The sequence below is a fragment of the Diprion similis genome, chromosome 14 (genome assembly GCF_021155765.1).
Source record: "Diprion similis isolate iyDipSimi1 chromosome 14, iyDipSimi1.1, whole genome shotgun sequence".
NCBI lineage: Eukaryota > Metazoa > Arthropoda > Insecta > Hymenoptera > Diprionidae > Diprion > Diprion similis.
Window position 1 is genome coordinate 1,659,617 of NC_060118.1, and position 15,628 is coordinate 1,675,244.

The 15,628-nt window shown below is 43.4% G+C and overlaps 1 protein-coding gene across 1 annotated transcript in view; it reads right to left on the reverse strand.

Annotated features, from left to right (window-relative positions):
- Positions 1-15,628, reverse strand: part of LOC124414954 — a 256,017-nt gene that overhangs the window by 71,053 nt on the left and 169,336 nt on the right. Inside the window, exon 4 of the mRNA XM_046896145.1 lies at positions 11,156-11,410. Within this exon, the coding sequence (XP_046752101.1) occupies positions 11,156-11,410 (255 nt within the window). The remainder of the gene's footprint in view (positions 1-11,155; positions 11,411-15,628) is intronic.

The window sequence follows — 15,628 nt, forward strand, 5'->3', positions numbered from 1 at the left end:
AAAAAATATGAAATGGTGTGAATAAAACGACTACAATGCATTGTCTTTATTTATCCAAGATTTATGTGATTTATCCAGACCCAACCACTTCACGAACACCTTATCCCCTTTCCTCTTCAAAACTCTCTCCACTAAATATATGTCGGAATATTTCACGGAATGCAGTTCTTGTTCATAGAATCCCCCCTTGATTGGGTTTGACTGCTGATCTATCAGAAGATAAGTTCGCGGATCTGTGTTTTAAACTTTTCGAATCCTGAATATTTCCGTCGACCAATTTGGCGTGTAACCTTTCGCGAATATCGTCTTGTACTTGCTCACTCTTACGAAATCTCCGACTTGATATTTTGCCGACTCAACTTGTTCGACATTACTGTAGACTGTTGCGAGTAGCTGGTTCGCATTTTTACGGTTCACTTTAATCGGTGTTACACCCGTGGTGCGATGTTTGCTCGTATTATATTCTGTCACCCACTGCTGTATATCATCAATCGATTTGTATGATCCCTTCAGACTAAATGATCGCCACATTTTATCCTTAAGTGCGCGGTTCCAACGTTCTATAACCGATGCCTTCATAGCGCTGTAGATCGAGTGATGATTGATGTTGTGCTTCTTTAGTAACTTTTTGAATTGGGCATTGAAAAATTTCTTACCATCGTCCGATTGAAGATTCTTAGGCGATCGACCGCTTTGAAGCACTTGTTTAAATCCATCGACAACCGATTGAGCACTCTAATTTTTCAGTGCCACGGCCCAAGCAAATTTGGATAACACCTCAATGACCGACAGAATGTGATTGAAGTTTCTGTTTATTTTGGCATACTGCCGCATTTCAACCAAATCCGCTTGCCACAAGTCGTCAAAACCTTTCACGATCACTCTTCGGCGCTTCAAGTTACGACGAGCCGGTGCATGTAGCTCTCTAACCAGCTGTATTTTCCCCCTGCTCATTCTTCGAACAATAATATTAGCTTCTCGTAATTCCTCCACTATTGAGATAATCTCATTTATGTGAGCCGTGTTACCGGCAGCCTCCGAACGACTCAATAACCACAACCTGTCCACCAACTCGTTTGGATCATCCCAATATGTATAGTCCACTTGAGAATTCTTTCGTACGATATGTTTACTGGTGTTGAGACCCTCACCGAGTGCTGAGCGACTCGGAAAAAGCTTGCGTATAATGTTTAGATATTTGTAGGATTTATTCCCGCATACTTGACCCGTTTTTTGATAGCCTCTTTCATGGGCATTTTTTGAATCTATGATGTCACGATGTTTGCGAAGATCATCATTGATGTAAATATCTTCATCGGAAATTTTCTAAAACATGAGTTCCAATATACCCGGAGTTGTTTTGAATCGCATGTTTATAACAATGGAATGATCCAGCTCAAATTCAATCGGCGAGTCACCAATCATGAAACCAGCGATCCCATTATTGTTCACAAATCCAATTCCGTAAACTGAATCCATTGTGTTTGAGGTATCACGAATTGAATCCATTATACAATTCTTGGCCAAATACCAAAGTTTTCTTCGAACGCTCGTTCCATGTGCATTGAAGTATCAGGGTCAGCCATCTGCTCCGTCAACGCCGACCGTAGCGATTCTGTATGAGATTCGGTGACCGGTGTCGTGTAAACAGTTTCCCGCAAGACGGGAATAGTTCGCTCAATCGTGGCATTCACGTCATCTTCAATATCACTGCTTTCGCGTGCATTCGGCGTAGATTTCTACAGGCCTTCTTCACGTTGAAACACTCTCCTAACAAGCGATTGACTCGGTTTTCGTATGCGATATTCGGAGTTCAGAGTCTGTTTGTAATAATCCCAAGCCATACTTTAATCAAATTCATCATCATTTTCAGCATACACTTCAGGCTCTATAGCATCCGCTTTGAACTCAGATGCCTTTACCTATTGCGATGCCTATAGCAGTCAGCAGCTCAACAATCGGATCAAATGTTCTCTTGATCGTTTCGCTATCGGCTATGTGATCTGTTTCTAATGCTTGATATTTCTTCTTCACCGCATCGCTCGCTTCCACTATCTTGCGCTCCGAATCAGTCTCAGATTTCGAGGTCTTCAGCATATTCAAAGATGTTATACGTACACATTCAGGCGGAGGACTGTAATCTCAAGTAGGATGCATCACGTTTTAATGATAAATTCATCGAACCCTCTACGACATCGGCCAGAGTTCATAGGACTGTCTTTATCAATCGTCAGAAATCCATACTTCGAACGCCAGCAGATGGAGCACAATTTTTCGAATTCATCAGACTTCATATCGGTATTCACATGATCTTCGAATAAATGTCGCAAGTTCTTAGCGTCTTGTTTGAAAATAATCATAAAATTTGCGTTGTCGCGAATTAGATGTTTGGGGATTCTTGTATATGTTTGGCACAGATAGAAACAATCAACGAATTCATGACGACCCATGCAGAAAGATTGCCTAACCACGTCCTGCTTATCACAGGCAATATCATCGAAAATGAAAATCGGGTTAGGCTTGGACTGCTCCACCGGAATTACGTCATGATTATTACAATAGGTAAGATACGACACACCTGGTACACGATTCAAGACCTCACGTAAAATTCATATTTGGGCTGTGCCAAAGACTTGGAATATATGTATACATTTTGGAAACGTAATCCGTTGGGATTAATGAGGAGGCTGATAACTACGTTGGTTTTTCCGCGACTCGAAGGGCCGCAAGTTATACTTCTTAGAGATGTCGGGAATAGTTTACCGTGGCGATAAATATTTTGCTGCTGTTGCACGTCGTTGTCCAAATTTTTGATTGGTAAAGTGATCGACTGTTTCATGAATTTCATTTTGTTGCATGAGTCTCAGTGGGTGAATACGTACTGATCAGTTGTTTGTCGGACGCTTGATAGCACGCATGCCTAAAGCACGAGGAATGTTTGATACCGCAATCAATAATTTGCCCTTCGAGCTACATCTACCGGGTTATCAGTTCTGTGGTCCTGGAACACGTTTGCAACAGCGTCTCGCCGACGGCCAAACTGAAGTGTGTTTGTTGGACGAAGCCTGTCGAGAACATGAAATTGCCTATGCGAGGAGTAAAGATCTAAAATTTGGACACGAGGCTGATAAAAGATTGGCTCAGGCAGCGTTGCAACGCAGTCGTGACAAGAATGCAAAGTGGGCAGAACGTGCAGCAGGCTGGGCAGTTAACAAAACCATGCGTGCTAAAGTCAAACTTGGAAAGTATAGAAAACCCTTGATACGTGCTGCTATAACATCCGCACGTCAGGCTGTGAAAAAGTTCAAACCGACGGACAAAGGGAGCGCGATACGCATAGCGCTTAAAGCAGCCAAACAGGCAATTGGAGGGCATAAGAAGAATGTTGAATTCCCAGAGTGTTGAAGTTTGCAAAGCACTGCGGTTTTCTCCCGCTTTTAATACCTATATTCGCGGGCCATCGGGCGCGGGATTGCTGGCAGGTGGGGCTGCCGGCATTGCTGAAGCGGTGAATAACGCACCGAGCGCGGCGAAAAAATTGGAAGAAAAAAAACGTCACAATAAGACAATGGAGGCTATCGCATTGAGTGGACGTGGTAGGGGGCTTCATTTAGCGCTATACAAGAAAGGATGGGGGCTATTCTTGAAATCAACCGGCAAGCTAAAAAAAAAACTCCAAAACGTGAAACTTCCGCGGGGGGTTACTACAGACCGTAAACTGCTGAAATTTGCCAAAATGTTGAAAATATCAGGTTTTAAGGGTATTTTCATGAGGAACAATTTACCCAAACGAATTAGAGTTCGCGAGAGCGGTATTATGAATTTAGACAGTGATGCGGGAGTGGGGACAAATTGGGCGGCCTATAAAAAAATTGGACACAATGTGTATTATTAAGACAGTTTTGGCAATTTACCGCTGCCGAACGAAGTTGTGCGATACTTCGGTGGAAGGAATGTCATCTGGTACAATCATGACAGACATCAATCTGACAACGCATCCAATTGCGAAGAGTTGTGTTTGAAATTTCGTACCACGAGGGATTAATGTCTCTAACCTTCACGTTAACGGGTAATACATCCACGCTAAGTGCAAATTACTTTCCACCCATAATTTTAAATCGTAGAAAATCATATCCGCTGGGTCTAGTAACGTTTCAATCATACAATTCAATATCCAACATTGACGAATCATGCAACAGCTTGGGTTATCATTATGATCATCGAATTACTATACCAACGGGCTCGTATACCACTGAGGACGTAAACAACTATCTGCAAAAACATATGGAATACGTGGTTAACGTTTCGGAAAATGGTAGCGCCGGTGAAAAGTTGATCGAAGGACCCCACATAATAATTCGAGCGAACAATAATACACATAATTCGGAGATTTGGTGTAGATGGGACTTCGATTTTTTGGATGATAACTCGATAGCGCCATTGTTAGGGTTTGATGATGGCGGGGTACGTAAAGGAGGGGAATGGCACGAGTCGACAAACCCGATAAGAATAAAGAAAGTTAATTTCATCAAAGTGGAGTGTAGCGTAACATATGACGCATTCAGCAATAGTTCGCAGGCTCATACGATACACGAATTTTCACCCGACGTTCCACCGGGTTATAAAATTTTGGAATCACCGCGGAGAATCATCTACATGCCTGTGAGTGTTCACGTCATCGACAACATAAAGTTGAGTATAGTTGACCAGAGCGGAGCACCCGTCAATTTCAGAGTGAAGGAAATCACCACGAGGCTTCACTTGAAAGAAGATTGGAAATGCTAACATACAACAACGCATATAATCAAGCATCCAGCACGGTTTCGGTCAGTAGTGAATCACCGAGGGATACAAAAGGGTCAATAAATTCTGAACGTTTGCTTACTTTGAAAAGCAATAAGATTTTGATTTCGCTGCGTTTTAAACTTCGAAAATGATGTCCAACATCTTGAGAATCGATGCATCGTTGGTCTACAACAACAGCATCAATCAGGCGATGGTGCATGCACATAATCCGTATGCAAATTCCTCTTACACCAATAACGACGAGATACGAATTTTGATACAACAGCAGGATTTGTGTGTGCTGCCGTGCGAAAGTTTCATCTACATTCAGGGGAAAGCTTTCAAAATTGTTACGGGTGCTAGAAATTATCAACTTGATTCCAAACTGGAAAGAAACTTTCCGTGTTTTTTCTTCGATGAAATACGCTACGAATTGAATGGAGTGGAAATTGATCGTTGTAAGGACGTTGGAATCGCATCAACATTGAAAAATTATATTTAGCTGGATCCCAGTAAGGAAAATGCAATAGAAATATCCGGATGGAAGGATGGTGGATATAAAAGCAAACACCTCACGGGTGATTTCAGCCTGTGTATTCCGTTGAATACCGTGCTGGGTTTCGCAGAAGATTGTAAGAAAATTGTTGCCAACGCTCGACACAAGCTCATTCTCATACGAAGCAGAACTGAGAAGAATTGCTACAAATCTGGCGCAGCGGCTGAAGAAATGCGTTCGGAAATAACAAAATTACAATGTAGAATACCACATGTGATGCCGCTGGATGTCGAAAAGCTGTCGCTATTAAAAATATTGGAGAAAAATCAACCTATACAGATGTGTCAGATCTTGGTCGTTGCATGGATATCCCAATTCGCCGAAATCTAAAATGCAAGTTTGGCCCATCAAAATAGCAACACAGCTGGAAAAACCGAGATATGTGATATTTCCATTGCAAAGAAATAGGAAGGAAAACGTGAATAATCATGCGAGTTATTTCGATCATTGCAATTTACGGAACGTTAAGCTGTTTCTGAACAGCGATTCATATCCATATGAGAATCTAAACGTAAGCTGTTAGATGAACAATTTGCTCGACTGTACGATATGTATGCAAAGTTTCAGAATTCGTATCATGGAACTGATTTCAGATATGCAAACATAATCAAGGGTGCACCAATAATAGTGATAGATTGTTTGCGACAGAACGAATCTATAAAAAGTGCAACGGTTGATATACGAATAGAATTTGTGAGCGCAACGGATATAGAGGATGACACGGCTGCATATTGTCTCATACTGCACGATCGAATCGTCGAGTACACACCTCCAACCAACGTCGTTCGAAAATTGTTGTAATAGATTGTATGTTCATGGACGTGCAGGGATTTATCGGAGTTGGGAATAAATTCGTGGTTGAAGAAGTTGCATTTTATGAGAACTTAGCAAAGACCATGAGCCATTATATATTTCGAGATCCGTACGCCTCGAACATGTTGTCGGATGATCTGCTACATCAAGTGAAGTATCTTACGCATAATCATCATGGATTTCGATGGACTGATGGTCTTACGACTTACGGCAACTTGAGGAGGATTATGCGCGATCACCTGGGCAGAACGCCGCTGGTGCTTGTCAAGGGATTGGGAAAAATTCGTTGGTCGGAGGAATGTGCAAAAAATTTTAATGCAGTAGACATGATAGAACTGGGCTGCCCCGCGATTGGCATTTTAAGGATATCCTACGATGAGAAGATTGTCGATTGCAGCTTACATGCAGGGATTTGCACGTTCGAAAACGTGCAACTCATGAGACTGTGGTACAATGAAAATCAGGATAAGAGTAATTGCGATGAATGGAAGAACATGTATACTGATTGTTATAAATAAAAAAGATCATATTTTATGAACGTTTTTATTTACTTAATACATTATTATCAATAAGGTTTGAATTTGTTTTTTTGAGTGGTTCGACGTTTGCGTTCAGGTTTGCTGCCGGGGAGTTTGCGGATTCGGGAGATGACTTTCGCAGTCAGGTCACCCAAAAGCTGATATTCGGGAGAGCTTCGGTTGGTTGTGAACTGCATGTTGGACGAAGCGGTTCGCCACCGGTCAGCCTTATCAGTTCGTAGAATATCCCTGGTATTGTAGATTTTAATTTGGACGGTTATCTCGCCGTTGCCGGCGTCGTTGTTGAGAGGACAGGAATGTGTATCGGTCAGTAGTTTGATTGATTCAGGAATACCAGTCTTCTGCTTGTTTTCCGGTAATACATCCCATTCGGGCAGCAGCTGGCTCAAACCAAATTCCCCAAAAAATGAGTTGTTCGATGCGGTGGGTGGCTCATCAAGTAAGTTTGTCTGTAAAATGAAAAATGCATTGGATGCAATCAACGCCGACTGCACTGTATATATTCACCAAATCTTGCAGTTCAGCCATTGCGTGTAGATCGTTCAGCTTGCAGAGTGATTGTGATATTAGGTTGCTTGTGACGAAGTTTTTATATACCGGGAAAAATGGTGGGAGTACGCAACAATGATGCTTGTGGGCAATAACTAACGTGAGGACGTTCGTTAATTCTGCATACAATGTAATTTTTTTGCATATGAAAGCAGAGCATATGAATGACTGATTATAAACCTGTGTTTCTGCTGAAAATTAATGACGGTGTAATCGACCATTAGGAGGCGGAAGTTGATAGCCTTTGAGCTTGAGGCCGGAAAATGATACTGCGGACATTATATTTTCAGGGGGAATGTGCGAATACTGTTACGGAAGCGTGTTCCGACTTTGCATCAAAACAGAAAGTTGATGCTTTCGACAACGTGCTTAAGCTTCAGCATGACTTCGTCACACTGAGTACAACCCTCTGATAGCCGGGTTATTTCGAACAGGCTATCTCCACAAGCTCGACACGTAAACGCGTCGGGTTTCACGTATGCGATGTGGAATATAATATTTTGGTGGAAGTGGGATATGTCGGAACTGGAAAAAGTAATATGAGTTGGCAATTTTGATGGCAGATGATTTTGAGGTCTTGTTTATACTCACTGGACGATAAAACACCGCAGGCAAATGTAGCCCGGTAAATTTTTTTTGCTAATAGCGCTAACTGTTCCACAACGAACTCGAGCCTACTGTTGGGTAAAGTGTTGTCGCAGGGGCTCGCGGGTTAGCCGCCTAACATCGGTCCAGTCGAGTTGGGCCGCAACAACCCCGACGTTGGTGATGAGATGGAAGTCTGCCATAACGAAAGAGATTTGTAACTACGGATTTTTGTTCGCGAACTGCTTCCATACGGTGGCGTGGTGACAATGTTAGAGTGAGGTGAAAAACATCTCGGGATCGTATTATTTTTAGATGTGCTAAATCGTGCGGTATATGCGAAAACAATGTAATTTTAGACGTCAGGTTTATGTGAAAGGTAAATCGACGGTCTCTCAATTGGGCAGCTGGCCAGGTGACATTGTACGCGCCGTAATTGGGCGGCTGACCAGGCGACATTGTACGCATCGAAATTGGGCAGCTGGCCAGCCTATGCATCGTAGTGTGGCGGCGACACTAGCGAGGGTTCTACTTACCATAGACATTGTACTTACTGATGGTAATCACCCTGGTGATGGTCACACACACGGGGGGGGGGGGGGGGGGGGGGGTTGAGAACCACGGGTTGAGAACCAGGGGGTGGTCACACGCACACACACCACACACGGACATACGCATACGCGTTGGTCCAGGACCAACATACTACTGCTACTCTCGTGAAAACCGTTTATTGATATTTCAAAAATTATCTGAGTAATAGAAATTATAAGCAGGCTGCGCACTCAGGTAGCACTCGTTCGGAGAAGGGGCATTGTCCCCGAGAGCTCCAAACAGTATAACGGTAATCCAGTTCTCAGAATTATTTCGAATACTCCTCTATCTCGTTTCGACGTATTTGAACTGTGCTAGATTCAGTTACGTCCCACCGTCGAACAGAGCAGACACGAAAATAATTCTGTAAAATGAATAGTAAGCAAGGTACGAAAACGAATAAATTTCACGCGCATCGAAATTCAGTGACGAAAAAAAGAAAATTCCAAGGAAATCAGCATACTGGTGAAAGCAGTGAAAATCTAACAAGTGCATCAGCAGGAAAGTTGCGAAAAAGTGGAGACATGCAAATTCCACTTGATATGGAACACCATTACTACATATTGAATTTTTTCACCGTTTTTGCAGAAATCAGCGCGTTTGTTGTTTGTGAAACTTGTAAAAACGAAGTTTCCTTCGCTAAAACCACCTATCGCGGATTGGGTTTCGAAATCGAAATGAAATGTACGTACGATTCCTGGTATATCAACACTTTTCCGTTTATCGATAAAGCATTTGAGATCAATCGTCTGATTGTGGTGGCAATGAGATTGTTATGAATTGGCATAGAAGGACTCAATATGTTCCGCGGGCTAATGGATATCGGAGTTGGAATGTCAAAAGTAAATTATTCTGCTGTGTTGAAGAAATTCCACTGCGCGTCTGCTGCTGTGTACGCTTGCGTCCTGTAAAAGCAGTCGACGGGGAAAAAGATCTGACGTTTGAAAAAGAATCTTGATCATCGAAGCTCACAGTGTCAGGGGATGGTACTTGGAAAAAACAAAGTTTCAGTTCACGGTTTGGCGTGACTAGTAAAATTGGTAAATATAGCAAAAAAGTGTGGTAGAAAAATATAGCGTGCAATACACTCGATACATTGGCGATAGAGACTGCAAAACGTATAAAGCAATTGTAGATGCGCATCCTTACGGCAAAGATGCTATCGTACATAAAAAGAAGGTATTGGACATGTTTCGAAAAGGATGGGAATAAGATTACGTTACGTTAAAAAATAATGTAAAGGTATGGGTGGAACAATAAATGGAAAATTGACTGATAAGGTAATCGGCGACTTGACGGTTTACTATGGTTTAGCGATCAGAAGAAATTGTCACCCAATCAGAGAAATGAAGAAAGCTGTGCGGTGAACATTCTATCACTATGCTTCAAGTGACGAAAACCCTCAACGCATATATTGCCCGTCGCGACCTTCGAGCTGGTGCAAGTGGCGTAACGCAGAGATTGCTGGGTCGCTCAAAAATTTCAGTCATGATAGACCGCCCCTCTGTGATCAAGTTTGAGAGGCGATAAAGCCTATATACGAAAATCTTACGTCGTACGATTTGTTAGAGCAGTGTATAGGAGTGGAGACGCAAAACAATAATAAATCTCTAAATTCATTGATTTGGATGTTTGCTCGAAAACACATTGACTCTGGAGCTGTTACGATCGAAATTTCCACTTTTCTAGCCACGTGTATTTTCAACGAAGGGTTCACAACAATATTGACGATATTACATACGATGTGTGTAAAGATCGGACAGCAAGCATACGCATATGTTACGTTACGTCAAATCGGCGCCCACGATATGTCGATAACCAATTGACCGATCGAGCTCAAATTTTGTACATACCTTCGGTAGCCGCTTTCTGAGGACTGGTAGCAGAATTGAGTCGAACAATAATTTTGCCCACATTGTATAACTCGTCGAATACCCAAAAATGTATAAAATATCGTTGATCAAAGTTTAGCAGGCCGTCGTTTGTAAAAAAATTGTTGAAGCACTAATTCTGCTACCAGTGTTCAGAATACGCATACAGATTGAGAATCTATATATTTTTTTTTTTTTAGATGCATACAATATCATCCAGTATGCGCGCCGATTGAGAGGGTTTTCGGCGGAACATGTTGCAACAAAAAGAAAAACTACAAGAAAATACTCTAAATAATTTTTTTTTTAATGTAGATACATTCTCATAGGAACAATAAATACATATGTCAAATTTTATCGAGACAACTTCAACGGCTTCAACATTATTCCAACCCAAAAATGACGTGAAAAATCTCGCTCTAGACCAGACCACCGCCTTAATTGATGAGAGTCTGTTGATAATACGCTCTGTTTCAAATTTAACGGAATATTTTTATTTTCTTGAACTGTTTACTGCTAGAGTAAATTTCAACACGTTGCGGTCACACGGAGTCCAGACTATTATTAACAGACCTTTATCAATTAAACCTGTCTTACGTGAGATCCGATGGCGATCACAGTCTAAAAATTTGCGTTCCTGACTGAAAAAATCTTAGCTTTCTTTTTTTTTTGAAACGGCTCCGAATGACTTCGCGTGACAAAGGTGATTTTACTTCATTTTAAATAATTTCGCATGACTTCAGTCAGTAAAAATCGTTCGAGAGCAATCTTAGAATACTTCTTATTAATATTCCGAATCAACCTGCAGCTTGCATCGAGATTCAGACATAAAATATTATACCAGAATTTCAAACTGAGTCACCTACCTTCTCGAGTTCCTTAAGACTAGCCGGTGATACGTCCGAGTGTCGTCTTAGCTCCGGACTTCTTGGTGGTGCCAAACCGCTGCTGAGGCCTCCGACGTGGTTTCCGGTCTGACAGCCAAGCCTAGCGTCACTGTGCCTTCTCTGGAGCGCCTCCAAGACCGGAACGTCCAGGAGCGAATCCGTCGACTCCTGGGTCACGACTGGCTGCCCACGGGAAGCAACTTTTCGCCGACACACGCTGCATCGCCATGTCGCCTGAGGAAAATAGTGTGAGACTAAACTCGGGAGGCTTTCTTAACTGGGAAGTAGAAATCCAAAGTAAATTTTGAACGGACAAAAAAATGTTGAGGATGTACAGTTTGCTGTAAAAATTAACCGAATGCAAATTTCTAATCAATTGACTTGAATTTTATAAAGAGGAACTTATAAAAATAGCATTCGCTACCGTACTTTTTATCACACGACAAACCAATTCAATTACTGGAAGCAACGTCAAGTATGATCAGAATCTTGTGTTGTTGATGATTGTGATAAACACAAACCTGGCAATCCAGTATTATTGTTATCATTTATGTTCGTAGTAGGGTCACTTTATTTAATTATTGATTAATGGCCGAAAAACCTGTGATTTTCGCATTTATTACTTGTGCGCAGTGATATTTGTTTGTTTACCTCCTTTGTCGCTATTGTCGTATACTCAGCGCGTAAGTGCACAATTGGAGCATAAAAATATGTATATGGAAGATGGATGAATAACCTGAAAACATGAGTCATCAAACATCAAAGATTCACCTGTCACGTGAGGTGACTCAAAAGAGTCGCCCATCATATAGGGTAACGGTACCGGACTAACCTGCCACATAAGATGACTTAAAAGGTCGTCCGCCATATAGAGTGGCGGTAGAGGACTGATCTGTCACATAGGGAGACTGAAAAGTCGTTAATCAGGTAGGGTCGCGGCAAGTTTCATCTGCTACATAAGACGGCTAAAAGGGGTGAAAGGCTATGCAGGATGACGGTACCGTTGGCCTGCGATATCAGACAGCCGGGTAAAGCGGGTCAACTCATCGAAACATTGGCTTTTAGTAAGAGCAGGTGGCTGAACGCATGCGCCGGTGACAGCCCAACGCTTATGGAGAGACGAGTGGGACGAAGATTCCCGGGGCTCGCAACGGAAGTGATCTGCGCTCAGAGTTCAGTCAGAACACAAGCGTATAACACAGCAGATCTCAGAAGCAAATTCTACAGCGAATACTCTATGCGCCTGAGTCTTGTATCCTTCCTTCGCGGTCACCCTTGATTCTACCTACGTACAGGGCGGTCATTTAACAATGACGACGACGACGACGACGGCGACGATGATGATAACACTAATAATAGGCCAAGGTGCTGTTTGGTAGGGGACGGATCGGGATAGGATGGGTAGGTTGCCGCGTCCAACAGCGACTCACTGTAACTGAATGCCACAAGTGCCTGGGTAACGGGCACACAAAGGCCAATTGCACTAACAAGGACCGGACGAAAAGCTGCAGGAAGTGTGGCGAGACGGGACAGCACGTGACGAACTCCAAAAACAGACCAGCCTGCTCACTGTGCGCCGAGGCGGGACACGGTATTTCGGCGCATCTTGCGGGATCCAAGAAATGCGCGGTGTTCCGGGTTGCGCTGGAGGTGTGCAGGAAGCAGGCTGGACAACGGACAGGATAGTTCAGGGAAACCTAGACCGAAGTAGGACAGCTGACATGCTACTACTACAGATAGCAGACGAATATGACGCTGACATTCTGATACTGGACGAGCCGTACAGGGTACGATGAATGCAGGATTGGATCACGAACGAGACCGAGATAACGGTTATCTGGGTATGGGGCGTTGCTCGAGCTCAAATGACCTGTCGTGGCCTGGGGGACGGCTACGTCTGGGCCAGAGTCGGCGCTATCACTTACGGTAGTGTCTACCTGACCCCAAGCTGCGCTGCGGCGGAGTTCGTTCCTCGATCCTCCTTTACGGTGCGGAAACCTGGGCAGGTTTTCTGAAGACCAAGAAGTACTGTCCCGCGCTGATGATGTGAAAGAGACGACTTTCTACCCTGTGGGTGGTAGGCGTGATTCCCATACATTTCCTTACTTTCAAACTCCAGAGAATCTACGGAAGAGACGAGGACGTGATCCGACGGGACGCGACAACGACAAAAAAAAGACAAGACGATAGACAGAACGCTGGACGGAAGAAACGACAGAAAACTGGACGGGATAACTTATCAAGGACCTGAAACCGTGGATCCAGAGGAAGTTTGGGGACTAGAACTTTCGCGTTACCCACCTTCCGACGGCCCACGGCCACTTGAGACGGTACCTTCACAACATCAACCGAGTACGGACGTTGGACTGTAAGTACTGCGGACACGAACGAGACGATGCGGAACACACGTTCTTCAAATGTGACCGCTGGACAGGTCTCAGACAGAGACCGGAGCCGACCGTGGGAAGCATCAACCCCGACAAAATTGTCCAAGTAATGCTCCACGGAACAGATCGGTGAAAACTCGTTGCCACCTACACCTATACAGAGGCAATCTTACGACAGAAGAATGCGGACGGCTGCCTGACATGACGTAACTGACGGACAGCCCAACAGAAGGGACGGACAGAACGACAAGACGTTCACAGACAGAGCCCCCAGCTAGAAGTAATATTATCATAGTTCCTGGCCGTAGGTGGTTGCACAGGAGGTGGCAGTTTAGTGGGTAGGCCAGTCGGGAGTCCCACATCCACACCAGCTCATATGACTGGCGCGAATCCGTAACTTGGATTTCGCATCTCCTCGGATCAAAAAAAAAAAACTACTTCCAAACCCACGATACGCTTTTGAGTATGTACTGTAACGTTGCATTTTAGAATGATCTGTTACAAGGGCAGAAAGCTGAAGGAAACTCTCGTAAAACGCGTCCCTGGTGGGGTACTCCAAGAAAACTCGATTCAAAACAGGCAACAAATACTAGTTCCTAATACTTTCTTTGTAAATTTTGTAATTCCGCGCCTCAGCGCATGCTAACTAGGTACCAGAATGACCACAATCCCGATCACTGAGGGATCAACACCCTTCTTGATTCACCAAGGGATCAAATGCTACCGAAAACTATCGTTTCCAGCTACCGACGAATTTAACTACCGTTTTGTAATGATGAACCTCCGACGCTATTCCGTTTGCTACTCTTCTCGGATACTGCAAGGGCATCGTACAGGACAGACTGCATACTGCTTTCTCCTGACTTACCGGCCAGACGCTGGACCGACCCCAAAACACTACGTCCAGGATTGTTGAAGCCCTTGTTCCGAGGATCGACGCAGCCTTTCAATGAATAAGGACTGATATCATTGTGAGTCAAGGTCCACGAACAATGAGTTGCTGTAAGCCGTCGTGCGGCGGCATGATCTCTATGATATACCGTAGGCAGAAGGCCACTGCCTAGACGATGAAGCCGATAGAGGCAAACAATGAGGTGTTGCACTCCATGCGGTAACTTTGCAGAGACAGCCTACGTACCCGCTTTTCTCGAGGGAATCCCCAATGATGGGCAAACTCGACCTTATGCTGAAGCAGCCGAAGCAAAGTACGAGTTGGTGTCAACGAACATTACGCATCATCTAGCGGTAATCGATATTTACCACAGAGGGATGACCCAATTATGGTGGGGGACAAACTACCAATCAAGGGGATGAAGAATCACCTGACGACAACGGCGAGATCGGTGTTCTGGACCCCGAACTCGGCCTATTCTACGCTCAACCCGCCACGAGGCAGCATTGTTAGTACCTCGCTCTCGTTAACTTAGACTTCTTTCAGCTTTCCTTTTTCTTTCCCTATTGTTCTTGTTCTTTATCACTCTTGATCCTCTATCGCTATCGTTACCGTTTCCATCGTTTTCACACCTACTACCGTTTGATCTACCGTTTAGCTTTTTCCTTCACTATAAATTTAATTCCGTCCTCTTTTCTTACTTTTTCTATCGCTAAGTTTAATTTGAACTAAATTCAGTGTTTCTTATCGCCGTCGCCAACTGAGGTAAGGCTTCTGCCTTTGTATCGCAGCGTTAAGAAGCAACTTCGTAAGCCATCGTGTGACTGCATAATTTCGGTAGATAATTAATTTCGTAAAAAATATCGTAGAGCGACCTCATAACTATCGAATAAATATCTTTTGTGTTTCTGATTTTCTCTGATTCTTGGAATTTGATGCTAGAATTGATTTTGTAATTTCTACCGTCTTTTGCTATCGTTATCTTTTCTTTCTGTGCTAGTATTGCCTATTACTTCTGTATCTTAATGACTTTAATATTTTATTTGCTTTGTGCATGAATTTTGGTATCGTAAGTCGAGTTGTTTGGAGTACAGTCGAGCTTCGATTGAGCCGCTAAATACTACCGAACTTTCTCTATCGCCTATCACTAATTTTGTATTGCTTGTCACCTGT